General features: G+C 37.8%; 1 protein-coding gene across 7 annotated transcripts in view; it reads right to left on the reverse strand.

Annotated features, from left to right (window-relative positions):
• ca10a (carbonic anhydrase Xa) overlaps window positions 1–18,815 on the reverse strand; it is a 165,697-nt gene that overhangs the window by 113,690 nt on the left and 33,192 nt on the right. For 6 of the 7 annotated variants that reach the window (XR_002842137.2, XM_023845128.2, XM_023845122.2 and 3 more), the window contains one exon: window positions 17,843–17,920. Coding sequence is in view for 6 of the 7 variants with exons in the window: in XM_023845128.2 (XP_023700896.1) it covers window positions 17,843–17,920 (78 nt within the window). In the remaining variant the exon portion in view is untranslated. The remainder of the gene's footprint in view (window positions 1–17,842; window positions 17,921–18,815) is intronic. The other variant, XM_023845127.2, reaches the window with a different exon arrangement.

The following is an 18,815-nucleotide window of genomic DNA, read 5'->3' on the forward strand; positions in this document are numbered from 1 at the left end:
GGTTATCACTGACTCATATCTTATCTGTGCAATATTTATGTCCTTTGATGTGACCTTCTAAGAATAAATTCTTCCTTCATGGGCCTTGGGAAACCTTTTCTTGTCCCAGGGATCTTGGGGGGTAGATCTTTATGCAGGTGTTTCTTCAGGTTCAGTCAAGGGACATCGTTAGAATAAACTCCTAAACTTACTGATCTCATATGAAGGTGTCCATCTGTTGTATATAAAAAATGCCAAATCTGTCTTACATTTGTCTTTTACAATACATGTATCCAAATACTGTATATATGATTACAGAAAGCATCATATGAATGGATCCTCGTTGACCAAGGCCAAATCTCTGCAAATCTTTCTTCCTGTTCTTCTTCATCTAATTTTCAAGGTCAAGGTGAAGGAAGTTTATTGTCATTCGCATCTCATTTGCATGAGGTGGAACGAAATTGCCATTTTTTCCATTGCTTTTGAATTCCAGTCTGTCAGAAACCTTCATATTACTCCTGATTCCTCCATTTTGCACACCCAATATATTTCTATTGATTCATACAGTTAATACATAGCAGCTATTATCTTCACAACATTCACAAAAGGTTCTTCCTTACTGTTAGGCCTGTACAATGTGCAAGGTCAGTTCTGGGGCTGGGGGGGGCAATGCCCCCATAACAAAATGCATGACCCTCCCTGCGCCAACCCCCCCCCCCCAAAAAAAAAACGTAATGCTATAAATAAATGTATTATTATCACTAATATTACTATCTACATTTATATATGTGGGCTAAAATTTTGTGCGCTGGGGGGAGGCGAAACAGACATAAGCACATTTTCATGTCACACTCTCAATTTGGGTGCCTGGTGGAACGAGTCGCTTCAGGTGGTGAAAAGCAAAGTTAACGATGGAAAAAAATAATTAAGCTTGTGGAAGCAAGACAGTCTAAACAAGAAGTCAGAGCGAGTTACATATTTGTAAAAACTCTAAAATTCAACTGCAAAGCATTGCATAAATAAATTATCGGTTTTCAAAATTGTCTTTTGCTTCATAATGCTGGCAATCTAGTGTGAGTAATACTTGGAGGACATTAAGGGCAAATGCATCTGCCCTCCCTACTAGAACAACTGTCCACAGTCTACCCCCCCCTCCCCCCAGCTGAAATGGTCTAGAACCTCCACTGACATTGTGAGACGTTATTATCAACATTGAATGTCATGCCCAGGCAATCGTCACATTTCACTCTTTGGGTAAATTTTCAACTCCTTTTTTGTTTTATAAATATCATAATATTTGGTAATGCTTTACATTAACTGTACCTTCATAATGCATTTATATTACATTCATGAAACGTTCATAATGTATTCATTAAGTATTCATAAAACATTCATAAATATCATGCATGTATACCTTTACATCCTAACATCCCTTAACAGTTGTAATACACATTAATAACAAACATTATATAATAATAACAAACATTATAATTCTATAATCATGTTATGTTTGTTATTGAAGCTGTTAAGGGATGTTAGGATGTAAAGGTAAACATACATGCTGCTTATGAATGTTCTATGAATGCATTATGAATGTGCACTGAATGTTCTATGAATGCATAATGAATGATGAAGGTGCACTTAATGTAAAGCGTTACCGAATATTTATTATAAAGATTTCATATACCACAATGTGATTTTTTTCCAACATCCTACGGCCCTACTTACTGTTAGTTGCCCTTACCATGTTCCTGTCCACACTTCACCAATGATTAGTTTACCAAAATCAGCCAAATATTGAGCAGCCCATACTGTGTCCATCAAGTGTTTTTAATACATTTTTATTTGTACTGGTTTATTTGATACCTGGTGAGCAGTGAACATATCGCTTCAATTGCAAAAGTAGTATAACTAAAACCAGTAAAAATGAATGAATACATTTTATATGTTTTTTTCCCCTTATTTGCACAGTATTGTACTAAATGAAGTCTCTAAAATGCCTGCAGTGTGTGAGCCCTATGAAGGCCACAATTTTCCACTGCTTTGAGGTCTACGCTGCTTGGAATGGGTTCCAGGCCAACCCTGCTTCCTTCTTTTGGATAAGCAGCTGGAAAATGGATGGATGGATGGATGGATTGATTAAATGAATTCAGCATGTCCTTTGATACAATCCATCACTTACATCTGCTATCATATTTATTAATACTCTGTCTATGCACAAAAGCAGTGCAGCATTATAGGGCTGATCTGTTTTTATGTCTTAGTGATGTACTGCATATCTTTGCAATGAAATTTATTGAACTGTTCATATATCTTGTTCTGTTTGCCCTACAGTCAAATCTTCTGGTAATCAAACCCATCAGCATCACTGACAAAAAGTGACTATCAGCAGATTTAAACAGTATCATACAACAGTCAAGATCTCGCTTTTAATAAGGCAGAATAAATATTTTGATTTGGATGAAAAATACAGTTAATTTAAATGAATCTGATCATGAATCTCCAGCCCTTCTATCTAAATGAAGCTGTTGCTACACAGTAAGACATTTCTTTGCTTTTTTTTTTTAAAAAAATTGATTTTCCACAAAAGGTCCCTAAAGGTTAATGTAGCAGTTTAATCTAGTACCACAAAGAAAAGGTAAAATCAAAGATCATGTGAAATCTACACCTCCTTATATACCTGTTTGTCTTCAGGTTCTTTATTTTTACTAAATTTACTTTGCCTCCAGACAAACAATCAAATATTGGACATGTCTCACTATTGTAAATGTAAACTTCTGTTGTGGAGCTAATTCAGTATATGTGAGTACACTATTTTGATGTGGTTAAACCCTGGAGTCAACACAACAGTTTGATTGGTTCTTTTAGCTGGGAAATGAGATTGTACTTCTCGCCTGGAAGAGTTATGGTGGCTTTGATTGGGTATCAATCTTTTTTTGAGTCAAACCTGTTATACAAAAGTTCTAAATCATGACTGTTGGCACCAAGAGCAAAATGGTAGTTGTACAAAATGCAATATCAATTACTCTTACAACTAAACCCAAACTTGTGTATAAACAGAAATTCCCTTCTAGTTCTCCAAAGATTGCGTACTTCCAATTAATGCATGTTTAATAATCTATAACAGCAGTACCACTTTACTTGACTGGGCACAAATAGTATAGTATTATACTATTACTTACATATTAATTAACCACAAACTAAGTATTAGTTACTGATCTAAAATAATTTTTTCATTAATGAATCGTGACGCATGTTTTGTGATTCTGTAAAACTCTGTGAACTATTGAATGAACTACTGAAGGAAGTAGCGGAGACCGGGTATGGCTGTAACATGGGGAGAGTTGTAACACCACCAATTCCACCAATCAGGAATAGGATGAGAGTCATGTGATCATTTCAGTGTTTACATACTCCCTCCCTAAACCCACATGATGGATATCAAGGCTGGAAACAGGTACATGCAGATTTTACAAATAAAAAACAGATTTTGAGGTAAGAAAGTAATTTTTTTGACCAAGACTATATTCTGTTTAGTATTTATACTATTGCAGATAAAATCATATGACTTAAATAAGATTAAATTGTAGTTTCTCAGGTAAACTGTGATGTATTTTTCCCCTGCTAATTTCAAACCACTATTCTACTACAGCTAGCTGAACAATAGCTACAGTAAGTGGGCTGGGCTGGGTTGTAACACATCTTTAAAAAGTGTTACAACCATCCCCTTACATACAACTAAGGACACTTTCTTGATTTTAATAATTATATAGAATGTCTAGACAGTGGAAAAGAAAGACTGAAAGAGGTGTGTGTGCCAGTGTTTTAAAAAAAACATCCGATGAGGTCATAAGGAAGGGCACGTCAATCAGGTCAGCTGCGAAGGCACATGGGATCTGCCATGTAACACTGAGCACAGTGAGCAGATACTGTAAATCACTGCAGAAGCTGAGAGACCAGGGGTCCAGTGATTTTCCCAGTGTAGCTTACCACAGCATGTGTTACATCCTACCCCAGTAGTGGGGCAGGTTGTAACAAAGGAACACCATGTATTTGTCATGAACTCACGAGGTCTGTGATATTTCTGCAGAGGTTTGACTTGGTGAAGTTTGTAGCAAACAAATGTGGCTACTTTATATAAAAGTTTCAAAACTCTAGCTCAAAAATTCAGTGAGTTATAGGTGGTAAAGCAAAATGTGTTACAACCATACCCGGTCTCCCCTACTAAAGGAACTACTGAAGGAGCAAATCATGAGTAACACCAATTAAAAACCGATCTCATTTGTTCATCATTAATGAATGGTAAGGAGATTTCTGGCCAATACCGATAGCCAATTACTTTGAAAACTGACACTGATACCGATTGTTTGGGAGGTTCTGCTTAAATAAGTTTAAAGGGACACTTCACCCAAATAAATTAACCCAATACAACAGTCCCCGAGTACTATATTTAACTGTATGCATCTTATGTATTTATAACAGAAGGGCAGATCATCATTATTTTTCTGAATAATATCTTTTCATTTCGCACTGTCCGCACTAAATTTTTGCTAGCAAGCACTTGCATTACTGATGGACCAGTGTTATTCTGCAGTACTGCAGCCTTCCTTATTGGATTTGCTGTTCAGAAACTCTTCACACTCTTCACTGTCTCGCCTTAAGGTGACCAATCAAATTTGTTGTGTTGAAATGTTTATTAGTAGATCCTCCTCGCTAAATTTTAGCAGAGCAATGTTTACAAAATGTGTTTCTAATGTCGTAAAAATAATTCCACATAGCAGACATTTTTCTAACTGTTTACTACATGGTTGTGCAATGAGGATATAACTGCCATTAAAGGCAATTATCGGCGGTAAATATTAGGTCATTTTTTAACCATCTCAACAGACTGTTGTGATACCTATAGTTGGCCGATACAATTAGTGCATCCCTAATATACATATAATTTACATACAGGACATTTTAAGTTTTATACACCAACACAATCATAATAATATATAACAGATATTAAATCAGACAATCTCCCACCTTTAGAGACGTTAACTGCCTCTGAAGCTCACCAGCCTCCATTTTTCTGGTTTAACCTCTTGACATTTTTGGTAATCCTTTCATCCAAGTCTATTCAGTTTTTCACCTGCTTCATCTAACATATATTCAAACAGGAAGAGTCTCTGAACACCTGTCAATGGCGAAGAGGATAACAAAAGTGGAAAGACAGTAATTACATGTTGCAGGCAAGGTGGGGAAGTCTGGGTCTTTTTTTGTATAGTCAAGCGGCATTTAAACCAGCCTCAGGCCAAATTATACACGATTTACACGATATTTTTATATTTCAGTCAAAATGCAGTGAATTAAAACATATAACTTTGCATGAGATTTTAAAGCACAAAAACGTGGCACTATTGTTCCATACATTTTAAACAGGGTTCTCACCCGTCCTTTTCCATGTGCCCTAACTGACATGGGATATTCTCCTTAGCCAAGAAAAATCAGATAAAATGTGTGTCCCAGAACTGCAGATCATATGCAAGTAAGTGCTTTTGACATTGGAAGGGCGGATGATTTGGAACAATGCAGGAAATTTAAGAAAAATTAATGGTTTAATCACTTCAAATGTCACTTGTCCACCATTAAGATTTATATGGTGAATTTCCACTACTGCTTTTATTCTCTAAATTACCCACAAGCAAATACAAAAACACAATGTGGGGACAATGACATATACCTAATTTTGTAATTTAGGTAATGCATTACTCCTTTAAATATATTTACCAGGGTTGCCAACTTCGTCAGCTGGCTGGGGTGAGATTTTCAATTCGAGGCAAGTCCGCACACTCGTTTACATGTATGTAAGAGTTTATTAACTTGTAAATAGTCTGCAGGGTTTGGAAAGTTCCCCAACACTTTTCATGTAGCTAATTTTAGGTTTAAAATGGAATCATATATATTTGCCACAAGATTTCTTGCGTGAGTGTGAGTGTCAGAAAGCTTGAGTGTCACGCCACATACATGAGTGTCGGCAACCCTGATTTACTATAATGAGATAGCTAAATGGCTAAATACTAATTCTAGTTTAAAATTAAGTTACAAATATCACAGCTTTAAATAAATCCTGCAACAACTGGTATAAAGAGTAATTTAATGAGTTCAATATATCCTCTTGCAAAACCATAACTATTTCTGTTTACTATACCAGTTATATATTTGAAATTTAAATCGGAAAAAAAAAAAAACATTTCCCCCATTTTTAATCTGAAACATCCTCTGCACATCATAGCTGTCCCTCTCAACGCCAACTCAGAAGAGGAGAAGACTACCACACACCTCCTCCGTTGGGCGAGCTGTCAGCCACCTGCTTCTCTTTTGCTCTACAGGCTGCACTGAGTGACGTAACATGCTTGGAGGACACTGCTATTTGTTCGATTCCACCCACAGCACTGTAGGCGCCTGGTTGCCTACAGACGTCAGTAGAGAACGATAAGAGGAAGAGGAACCCAGCCGTCTAACCCACTCAATAGAACGCAAGTGTTCTCTGGGCTTCTTGCCACAGACAGCTAATGGGGCACAGCAGGCATCCAGTCGTGGTCCTTGTTGTAGGACATACTTACCATGACCAGAACAAGGACCAATCTAATATAAATACTTGGAAGCCCTAAATTAGAAGAACTCACTTCCCTAATCTCAGCATTACACGACGTATCAGATTCTGTTACACATATCCTTGGTTACAGTGAAAACCCTAGAGCACTACAATGTGTAGTAAACATTCTGTGTGGTTTTAAAGAAGAAGATAAGGTGGGCAGATACACTGAGCTCTTCATGGGAAATCTTCATACTCAATGTAGTTCAACTCTTATTGTATGCAGTGTGATAAAATAAATCTCCCTTTAAATGCCTTCATAAAGTTAGCTAACAATGACCATAACCTGCTAATAGGCATTCAGTGTCTTTTAAAATAATGCCACTCAGAAAAAATCTTGAAAAAAAATTGTATTGGCAGCAAGAATATTCACGTTTCACATCTAGGTGCTCTTTATTTCTCAAGCAAGTGAGCTGCAAAATGTGATTCTTGGGCCTGGTGAAAAATTAAATACAAGATGATTTATGTTTGTAAAATAAGCCAAGGCTGCTTTAACAAACATTTTATCCCTTATGAAGATTACTTCAGTGTTCCACAGGGTTCCCTCTGCAAGATGCAAAGCACTGGAACACTGGAAGTTAACAAACAGGAGGGAAAACAGAAGTGAAGCTGAGTTAAAAGGAGCTTTATATTTCTGCTTCTCCCACATCTCCCCAGGACTGTTGTAGACCGTTTCAGAGGCATAGTCCATCTTAGGAAGTTAAAACGGTGGTAACAGGATGTCTGGTCAACAATTTCCTACAAAAAAAAGCACACTGACAACAGATGGAACCAATGCACTTGTTTGCTATCTGAAAAGCAATGAATGACCCTTCCACACACATTCCAACTGAGAGGTACGGCCCTTTTCTGTGCAGCCATCCCCATGGGGGAGGTCATTCCTATTGCAAGGTAGTGAATTGAAAGCTACACAACAGCCCATTGTACAATATCTGTATGCTCGAACATTCAATCTTGTTTTCAAGTGTCCACAATTTCTGCACATATTACGGTATCCGTGCTTCAGAGGGTTGAATTATGTGTTACCTATGCAAGGCATCAACTGAGATTAAACGAGTGAATTTGCATGCCACAAAGGCCACGTCACAACCACTGTCACCACTTGACAGACATGTAACATCCCAGTCACATCTTTGTTTAGGGTGCCTCTAATTAATTTCATCAGTTAAGTCCCTGCCCTTATATCACAATAGAGATAAGAGAACTGGGATCTCCAGGTAGCCTCAGGATGTTTTTGGATTGCGGGGGCAAACCGGAGCACCCAGAGTAAACCGCACGACGACAAAGGGAGAACATGCAAACTCCACAAACAGAGAGCCATGGTGGACACTGGAACCCTGTTACCAAAGGTATGAAGCAACAGTGCAAACCACTGAACCACTGTGCTGGCAGAATTGTTAGTTATCTTACGTATTCATTTTTACTGTGCAAATCACTTAGGTGTTGTTATTCAGACATACTGAAAGATAGACTGCCTTGTTTAGTTTACAGCTGTTCCTATATTGTGTTTGCAAAAACAATTTCAAAACAAATTCTGTTTCTCTGCTGTACTGAAGCTGCACTGAACCGTGAACCCAGTCAGATAGCTGTACTCATCCACATGTGTCCATGAACTTCACAGAACTTCCCAAACTTTGAGATGGTGCTAGAAAAATCTGCATCGCATACTCATTTATGATAGTACTATATCAGACTTACGCATCTCAGTTCCTTAGCTATATTGGGCCGTGTGCTGAGCAAATACTATTGATGTAACAAACTTGACCAAAATAATTAAAGTAACCTACGTTTAACCCTCAATGGTTCCTTGGGGTGCGTCCTGCACCCCCTGGCCATTTCTATGGCTACTACCATGTTGTTATTAAAATTACAGCAGTTATCGTCTAGGACATTGTAAGTGAACCAGTTTTACATACGGTCATGCATAAAATGATAGAAAAAGTGCTGACGTCAATTATCGCTGGCATATTTTCATCGGGGGTGCAATACGCACCCCAAAAAAGACTTAATTTATGACAGATGTCTGTGGAGATTCTCAGTTATCCAGTTCATGGTTATCCTAAAAAAGAGTTATTCAATAGCAACTGGACTTTGTTTTTCGTAGAAGACATTTCGCACTCCAACTGGAGTGCTTTCTCAATTCTGACTGACTGGTTGGCATAGCAGGTTTATGAACTCTGTGGAGTCCTCAAGTTGTTAGCACTTGATGGTCACCTGTGGGTTGTTGTTGTTCCCCCTGGCTTTCATGTGTTTCACTGATACCACCTGAGGCCGAGCGTGGACGACTGTGGAAGCGTCTGGGCAAAGTTGAAAGAACTGCATTGTAGGTGGACCGGGAGGACGACTGGTTCAAATGAATGACCATCGTTGAACAGAGGAGGTGGCCATAGACATAATCTATCACCCACCTACAATGCAGTTCTTTCAACTTTGCCCAGATGGTTCCACAGTCGTTCACGCTCGGCCTCAGGTGGTATCAGTGAAACATCACGACAAGGCTGTTCATGGTCCGAAACAAAAACCAGAGATATAATGCAACTAAGAGCAGCGTAGATAACATGGATTATTTAGCCTGCATCTACTCTTGTAAACATAAGATCAACAGGTGACCAGCTAAAGTGAAGATGACACAGGGACGTTGTCACCTGTGCCCGCGCGAGTTTGACATGAAGACACGCAAATTCTGCGATAAGTGCTCTAGGCCTGCTTGTCCAGCACACTCTGTCAATAGATCAAATGTACTGTGTGACAAATGCATATAACTGTATGATTTAGACATGTCATTTGCAGAAATCTTGAACAATGTTTGCATCTGAAAGGTGTGATAATACATGTTTTCTAATTATATTACGACATTGGAATTAAAATGGTCGCTTACATCGCGGCAGTGAAAGGGTCGGTTAGACAGAATGTGCATTATATGACCAGTTCCCTCCGCTGCCCCCCCACTGCTGCAACCCCTTTAACTGCACTATCTCACTGCATAAGCTGTGCATGCACCATGCAGTTAACTAATAAACGTATCTTAACTTTAGTTCATTGAATTTGAGCTTCGTACCATTGAATTATATATTCCAATGAATAGGGGTGTAATCTGAACCCCAAGGACCTGGAACGTAACTTTCTAAGAAGGACCCATTGAGGGTTAAATTGATATTTAAACATTTAATTTTTACTCTCATGGCAATATAAAAATTGCCACCTCGAAGAATCACGATTTGTAACAGAATCAGTATTTACCCCCAATCCCATCATGTAGCATCACATTCAATAAAGTATGATTATTATTTTACAAACAAGACCTCTAAACAAGTACTGATTCTCTGACAGCTTTTTTGTTTAGATTAATTTGTGTGAATAGTGATTCATTAATACAGAAGCTGATTAAAGGAGTGGTTTATTGTTTTAAAGAGAGTCAAATAATAATTACAATTAAAAAAAAAAAATAAAAAAAAATACAGCCTGGAAAGTGAAATACACTAATGTCATAAGAATGGCAAGATTGTCTTCTTTACTGCTATGATTAAGCTACCTGTGGTATTGGCTTCTATGGTGCCTGTATTCTACTAAAAAAAGAGCTGGTAAAAGTGACACTTTCGAATATTATAAGATCATACTTGAATACATCATGCACAAATATGCAAAAAATATATATCAGTCAGTATCTATAGTTACCATGATATAATTCAATATTTCTTTACTTCAAGGTTCCATTTTTGCTTAAAATTCCCTTAGAATTTCCCTTAAATGGATTTAGAACATGAAAAAAGATGACAAACTGAATGGACTGCAAAGTGAAATACTATTTTAATAAATAAACCCATACTAAATAAATAAACCATACAAAAACGTTTTGGTTATATCGTGGAATACTAGAAAATACTGCTAGTATAGTTTGTTGCTAGGTTTTTTCTCTGACTGCCTTGCCAATTGTTCCAGGGGATGGGTTTGACATTGCTGGTAGAGTTGTCACCCGTCCTGTAGTGGAAAATAAAATAGTGTATCCCTTTTTACAGGACAATTTGTCCTATTTTTTCAGACTGAAAGTGGAATCCCTAATTGTTGGTGCTTGTGACTATAAGCATTCTGTATGTTCTATTTGATTGGTCATGGTACTTCAAGTAGTGAAATAAGTTTGCTTTTTATGCCACAAGTTTTTGGTAGTTTACGGTACATTGCACTCGTCTGTTGCATGATGTACTTTAAACTACAAAAAGTACCGCCACACCACTGGTGTCTTTTCACCTTGTTTATCCACAATATTTCTTTTTTAAAAAGATGTTGTGGCTGCTGAGCCAATGCTTTTTGCACCAACACTTGATGCTTCCTCTGAGGGGTATTTATCTCTTCCATGATATCATCAAAACAGTAGCCTGCGCCATGCTCCGCTAACTCAATCTACTTTGCTGTGCATTAGTCAGGCATAGGTTATCCATTCTTAAAAGACTATCATATAATTGGCTGGAATTGCGTTCCTTTCTGTGATGTGATACTTGAATCAAGTAGTATTCCTTATTGACAGTTTATCAAAGTTTCTTACCTTTTAAATTCTATATGACAATAAGTCAATATATCATTTATATCACCCAGCCCTACTATAGACATATGCAAACTAATTGAAAATGTGAACAAGAGTTTATGATACTTTATATAGTTTTAACACTAGTTATTACCCCAGGCCCCGGAATTAATTCTTTGAAGTGTTGACTAGCTTCTGGCCAACAGAGAGTACAGAAACACTAATTTCCAGTAATTTGTAAATGAACATAAAAATGCCTTTTAAACAACCAGTCCATGATGTGAAGCCCAGGCACTATACATAATGATATCATCAATAATATAGTGTAAATAACCTAAAGAGAAGTATTTTAAACAATAAAATACATGCAAAGGCTTGGCTATCTGACAAAAAGGGACTAAACTGTCAATATAAAAAAACAAAGCAAGATTTTTGAAACAGAAGAAAAGCATACGTTCCATTTTAGCAGACTGAAATGTTAAATAATTCAAATCAAACCTGTGCATATGTAAAAATTCATCACATAATTATTGTTTAATACAAATAACATTTAAGGTGTATTTTGATACAATGTCAGTTTGGATTTACAGGTCAGGGGCCAATGACACAAACCATGTAGCCATGGCAGCACAATCACCCAGGCGGGATACACTGGCGTTTACATTCTGCCACCCCGGCCCCACTTGTCATCCCCTTTCAACTGATGGTAAATGAAGGGGGAGGTTATGAGTTCCTTCCTCCCCAGACCCCATCGATCACCCAGTCACTTAATTCCTTTAGCTGTCACCCGTCCATTGAGCATCTGCTGTGGTGCATTTCACAGGGGAGGAGCAAATTAGCTGCCGCAGATCTGTTTTCTCGTCATGGGGGCAGCGGAAACCACCTCAGAGGGGAGCGACGCTACTAGCATTATGCTGAACTGCTGCCACAGTCGCACTGATTCTTAAGAAGCCAATATCAGCATTTTTAGAAGTTTGTCAGTAAAAAAAAAATTACAACAGTTATTGATACCACCAACAATTATGCCAATGGAAATTGAGACATGTACAATATTACTGTTCATTACACTCCTCTGATCTCATAACAATACACACTGTTCTAAATTGTAACAATTATTTCTGGTTCTAAACTCTAACACAAAGCAATGTGAGTCTAATAGCCAAATATTTCAAGTCATTTAAAAAACAGATTTCATGTTGGATTCCAAGTAATAAAGAGATTAATTAATGCTTATCTGGCTGCGCAACTGCATACTTACATTTCAAAGGGAATTTTCCCTGCATTGTCACTGGTGATAGTCTGTCATATTACTCACCTTGGTAAAACTGATAATGCAGGAATAGCCATAATCTGTCCTGTTAAGGAACAACATTGACTAATAGCAGACACACATAGTAACTGCCAGATACACAGGAATAAAATGATGAAAAGAGAATACCACAAAAGGGTACCAAAGATAATGAGGTTGCACAGGATATCCCGCGGCAGTACCTGCAATCACTGTGTCTTGTAACACTTGCAGAAATACCAAATTAAAAAGCTGTGTGCAGGAGGACAATTCAAAGTCATGTTACTTATTTACAAAGAGGTACCCAAAAAAGATGGCTATTGCTCAGTCTGTTATTGACGTGGATTCCCTCAGTATTCAAAACGCTAAGTAAGCATTTCCTTATATTTATTTAGCTCAATTTTTTTTGCTTTTATATGTTTCCTTTTTATAAAAGAAATGTCTCCCAGAAAACTTGCTGCTTATGTACATACCATTACCATTCACTAATTATCCAACCATTAATCCTAGTAAGGGGGGGGGGGAGACTATCCCAGACAGCATAAAGCACAAGACAGCTGTGCACACTGGTGATTCACTGCAGAAATCAGCCCAAATTCATGTTTGTGCTGTGGGAGGAATCAAGAGTACCTGAAGGAAACCCACACATGACAGGAAGAACATACAAACTCTGCACATATAAAGCTGAAGCAGGATTCAAGCCTGCAATCCTAACAATATGAGGCAACAGTGCTACCCATTTGATTTATGGAAGATGATGCTGATGATTATGATGATCATCATTATTGTTATTATTAATTGCTATAAAAGGGTTACCTTTTTGCCATTGGATGGAATCCAACAATTGGGGTGAAAAGTAATTCTACTCAAATTTTACCATTAAAATTAACATAAGAAGTCTTACGTCTAACATGTTTACATTTTGCTGACAGATATTGAGTCTTCTACAGAGAATGATTAATGATTAATACATTTTTTATCCTTATTGCAAACAATAAAATACGATTACCCTTTGTTTATAAATAAGTAGTGGTGTTATATAACTGACTATCAATAGGGTCTGACCACAGATCCTTGGTTTCTACCATTTTCATTTTCATGTATCACGGCCATAATTCCCCATTCATCACATCTGGAGCAGCAGCACTATCAGTACAAAATAGTATCCTCTGCCAAACATCCAAGTCATAAGCATGTGTTTTCTTTTATGCTCGTACTTTTCAAATACGACACAATTTAGACACATTTAGATGCTATGTTAAATACAGCCTCTCCCCAGGTTATGATGGGGTGACCTTCCGATAGACCAATCATAAGGCGAAAAGGCATTTTAATACAGTACACCTAACCTAATAAAAATCACAGCCTAGGTTAGCCTACCTTAAACATGCTTAGAACACTTACATTAGACTGCAGTTGGGCCAAATAATTCATATAAAGCCTATAATGTACTGAATCACAGTCTAAATATCGTAACATGGACCATCGTAACCCGGGAAGCATCTGTACTGAAAATTAAACATTTAACTGCTATTTAAATTAAAGAAATAAAGTACCTTATACTGTCAATACTATGTATGATTTAGATACTCAATACATAATTTAGGTAAATGGTTTTTGCTTAGGGTTAAATGCCGGCTTTACTGTGATTTGAAAGTGCTGCTATCAGGTCACATATCCAAGTCCTTAATTATCAGATCACAATTTACACCCCCCCCCCCCCACATGAAATGTTGAAGCAAATTAATCCACTATCACATTCCTATCATCCATATAGTCTCCAGCCTTCATTCAAATGAACTAAGGGTAGCCTTTTATTAAATCCTGACAGCCAATAATTCAAACACCGATGGTACCACTGTTAGAATAAAAATGCCCACCATGCATCTAGCGCTGCCCTCAGTAGCCACCTCTCCTCTTAATGGGCATCCAAAGTCCATTTTGCAAGGCTGTGTCTTTGCAGGACTGTCTTTGTATGCAGAGATTCCCACAGGAAAGAGCACATCCATTTCATTCCAGAGGACTGTGAGACACTAATCAGTTGTACACCCTAAGTCATGCCTGTATATCCTTAATTAGGTTTCGATCACAGCTTATCTATTTGAAAAAAAAGGCTTATACCTATTAGACACTGGATGGAAATAACTTCCAATTAGAAATCTCATTTCATACTCAGCTTTTGATAATAAACCATGCCTTTTTGAACACTCTTCACAACTGTTTTTGTTGTTTGTTTAGATACAACGCAGTAATCAATGGCCCCTGCCTTCTTATTAATACACCTTCAAGAAATAAGGTTTGAAGGGAGGTACTGATGATATCACACAAAAAAATGAAACATAGCTATGTGAAGCAGCTCAAAATTGGCCATGAAACATTTTCCCTTTTATTTTCCACGACCTGCCAGCTCAGATCAGGCAGAATTCCCCAGGATGTGGCCCTATTAGCTTTCCTGCTGCCCTTCTTGGGACAGTTCTCCAACCCATCATCTTTCCAATCCCCCAACCGCTTTTTACCAGGCTGAATTACAGCCTGACATTGTCTGCGTCAACAGAGAAGTGCATCAGAAAGCCTTCATCCTGGTCCCATCAGATAGCCCCTGCTCAGTGTCCTGCTGCGCTGATGTTTTCTGATATATGCGATTTGGACAAGGGGCACAATCTTTCCGTTGATGCGATAGGGCTTTCAAAACCAAACAAACATGTGCCGCCAGAGGTATGGCCAGATGCTGTGCATTGAACAATAACTGAAAAATAGCGCACCACAGCTAACTGTATTCATTTTATCAAACATCTCAGTGCTGGACCAGACACGGAATCGACAACGGCAGCTACTCCACTTAACAGCTCAACATGGTGTATGAGAACTCTGAGGCACTGATGCTTAGAGTCGCTGAGCATCACTGAGCTGGTCACATTTCTTCACAGCTATCCTACTTCCTTCTGCCTTTCCATCGTCTAAGCATGGGCAATTTTAGGACAAAAAATGACTGACAAATTATAAGCGATTTCCAGCTTCCTACAACAGCCTTAACACACGTTCTTATTAAAGGCCTTGTCAGCTAACATGACTGACCCTGTACCAGGCCAAGACACTTTCAAGGATTTGTGTCTGCTGAAAAGGGAAATGTTGAACATTGTTGAAGGCCGGAAATTGCTTATTACAATCCCTTGTTTGAATAAAGTTTCAGTTTTTTTTTTTTTTTAAACAATTATATTCATATCTAATAAAAAGTGAAGAAGAATACTGCCATGACAATTTAATTTTTCCCAATATATACTTCGTATTGTGGCTTTTCTTGGTACTAGCAGTTAAACCGGGAGATTTCATTTTTAGCACCAATTACTGACAGCTAATATAAATAAAAAACAAATTGCCAAATTAGCCAAACACGAATAAATAACAAACTGTTAACTAAGAAACAACAAACACACTAACATATAATTACAAAATTTACTTTTAGGACTGGCTTCATCATTTAGTCAGCAATTAATACTTTAAAATCAATCAGCTAATGCTTTACACTACATTATTATGCTAACATTTATAAGCAGTAAAACAGCAAAGTAATGGTTTATATCTATATTTTTGTTAAAAAATCAACAGCTTGATATGCAGAGCACACACAAACACACACACACACAGCTAATATAAGTTAGTGTTGAATTTGTGATATTTAAATAGATTTTCATGAGAAAATACATTAGTTCAATACATTGGTATTACAGTACACTACAGATTCCGAAGAGCAATAATTATTGAAACACTTGTTTTCATTCCATAATAAAAATTTAAATTAAAAAATTATTTAAGTTAAATTAACTGATTATCTTTACACATTATTGTATCAGTTTACTTGTTAAGTACTCATGATGCTAAACGCAAGATAATTTATAGGTGTGTGCAATAACCCAAGAGCAATTTTAATATTTTCAATTCAGAAAATGTGAATTAATTACATTTTTTTAATTAATTGTTATGCATGGTGTTGTCACAGTAATTTTCTGTTGACCCCCAGTCCTAAAACACAAATATAATAAGACAATGAATTAGTATTTTAACAAAATTCAGTACAGTTATTTTCATTCAGTGAACATTTTATGAAAAACACCGGCTTATTAATGCAAACAACCTGCTGCTCCAAGCATATGGCTGCAGCTGAATACATACAGCAGACAGACTGGGTCAAGAGGTTTGCTTAAGAGTTGAGTAAGCATTTCACCGGCTGAGACGCCTCATCTAATCGATTGTGAATGTGGTCAGAGTATTGGTGCCAGACATAGTGGTTCCAGCACCTCAGAAACAGTCACCCTACTGCTACGGCTTAAAGAATGCCAAAATAAAAAAAAAATAAGAATAAAAAATAAATAAATTCCAGTCGGCGGCACCTCTGTGGGTGAAAACTCCTTGTTAATGAGAGGGGTCAGAGGAGAATGGCCAGACTCGTTACAGCTAACAGGAAGGCCATGAGTGCAGGAATAACAACTTGGTACAACAGTCATGAACAGAAAGACGTCTCTGAACGCACAACTTGTCTACCCTTGACGCAGTTCTGAAGGTACAAGTGTATCCAACCTGGTATTACCTCGGAGTACCTAATAAAATGGCTACTGAGTGTACCGATATATCATATATGTTAAACTAAGTAAATATTAGGGGACATATGAACAAGCCCAAATGTGGTGATTTTTATGTGGTTGAAACAAAACACATTAATTGAGCCAAAAGCTGCACAAACGCAAGAGCTTCAGACAACTGGGACCTTTAGACTCATTTCGAAGAGTCACTTCAGTGGCTTTGCCACAGCAATATTCTCACATCTATAGTATGCCCGTAGTTGTTCGGCATGCACCTCGACCAAAGACTTTGTTTTCTGCCTCAGCAGTACAGCAGACCCATAAAAATGATTAGGATACGGAAATGTGATCTATACAAACACACATCCGTCCATTTGCCACAGCGTGCAGGGCTGCAGTCAGCCTAAAGCCCCACCCATGAAGTTTAAGACGTGAGGCAGGGGGCATTATGGATGGGATGCCTATTGCAGGACATTCACACATTAATGGTAGTTTAAGCTAACACCTTTTCATCTAATTATGTATTTTGCAACTGCAGGAGAAAACTGAAACGTGTACCCAAAGGAAACCCAAGCACATACAAGGAGAACATGCAAGTTCCGCAACCAAAGAACTGGAGATGGGAACCTTACCTCTGTCCCTGGAGATGTGAAGGCACAGTGCTACCCAATAAGCCTCCATACGACTCCATGTACCCACAGCCCATTCATATGCATGCGTACAAAGACCCACCATAAAAATACTATACTGTATATATAACCCATAAAGCAGAGGTTGTGGGTGCTGACCATTTGAACACATCCCAAAATGTTAATTGGTATCATTATCAGTATTATTACCTGGAACAAAGCTCCCTTGGACGACTTCTTTATACGCCCACCAGCCTTCATGAATTTTTGGTGGATTTGGCTGTGCTGCTAGAAGAAAAACAAAGAAAAACAGTCATTTATAAAACATCTACCTAAAGGACAGGGTATTTTTACAATCATAGTCTATAAACCTGAAAAATGCCTCCACCCTGCTCCAAGTGTGTATCATATTTACAAGGCAGGGTGGCTCAACGAACCAGGCCTTAGGCATTCATTATTTTTCCAAGAGGCATTAGTACGGAAACACTTCATGTCACAATCAGTAAGCTGTTTTGGAGATCCAAGATTGCAGAATATTGGTGTTTTATAATTAAGGTGGCAGCAATAGGTAAAAGGCCCACAACAAAGACAGATTGCGACTTCTGATTTATTAGGCAAGGTTTCAGAGCCCTAATGCATGAGATTTTCCATAAACATGGCACCACTGAAACAAGGCTTAATAGGGAAGCAAAAGCTTGCCTGATTCCATTTTAATGGAAGTGTAAGTAGTTTAATCCCCTTGCAGAGAAATGAAACTAACACAAAAAAAGTGCTTCAGTTCGGGAATGTGAGGAGAGGGAGACTGGATTGTAGTAGGAAAATCCGCTTCTGCTGGTGAGGCAGGAGGATGAGAAACAGAGTGAGAATTTCCATCAAGTGCTGACACAGAGCAGGTCTTGTGCATTAAAATTCCATCTGAAGTCCTCTGTTCATAACAGGATTTCCCGGGAAGTCGTGTTCTCTACAAAACTATCTATTCGATTTAATATGTGTTGCAAAAATAATTTGAAAATGGACCAATGCTGTTTTACGCTGCATAAGACTGGCATACAGTACACAACGGTGCAATAAAAGCTGCTAAACAGACCCACCCGCCCACCACCATCTCACTTTAAAATAGATTATTTGACTTAATTGGTTAATTTCCCTACAAGCTTATCATTTCTTGGACTAAAGGTAGATG

The sequence above is a fragment of the Paramormyrops kingsleyae genome, chromosome 5 (genome assembly GCF_048594095.1).
Source record: "Paramormyrops kingsleyae isolate MSU_618 chromosome 5, PKINGS_0.4, whole genome shotgun sequence".
NCBI classification, from domain to species: Eukaryota; Metazoa; Chordata; class Actinopteri; order Osteoglossiformes; family Mormyridae; genus Paramormyrops; species Paramormyrops kingsleyae.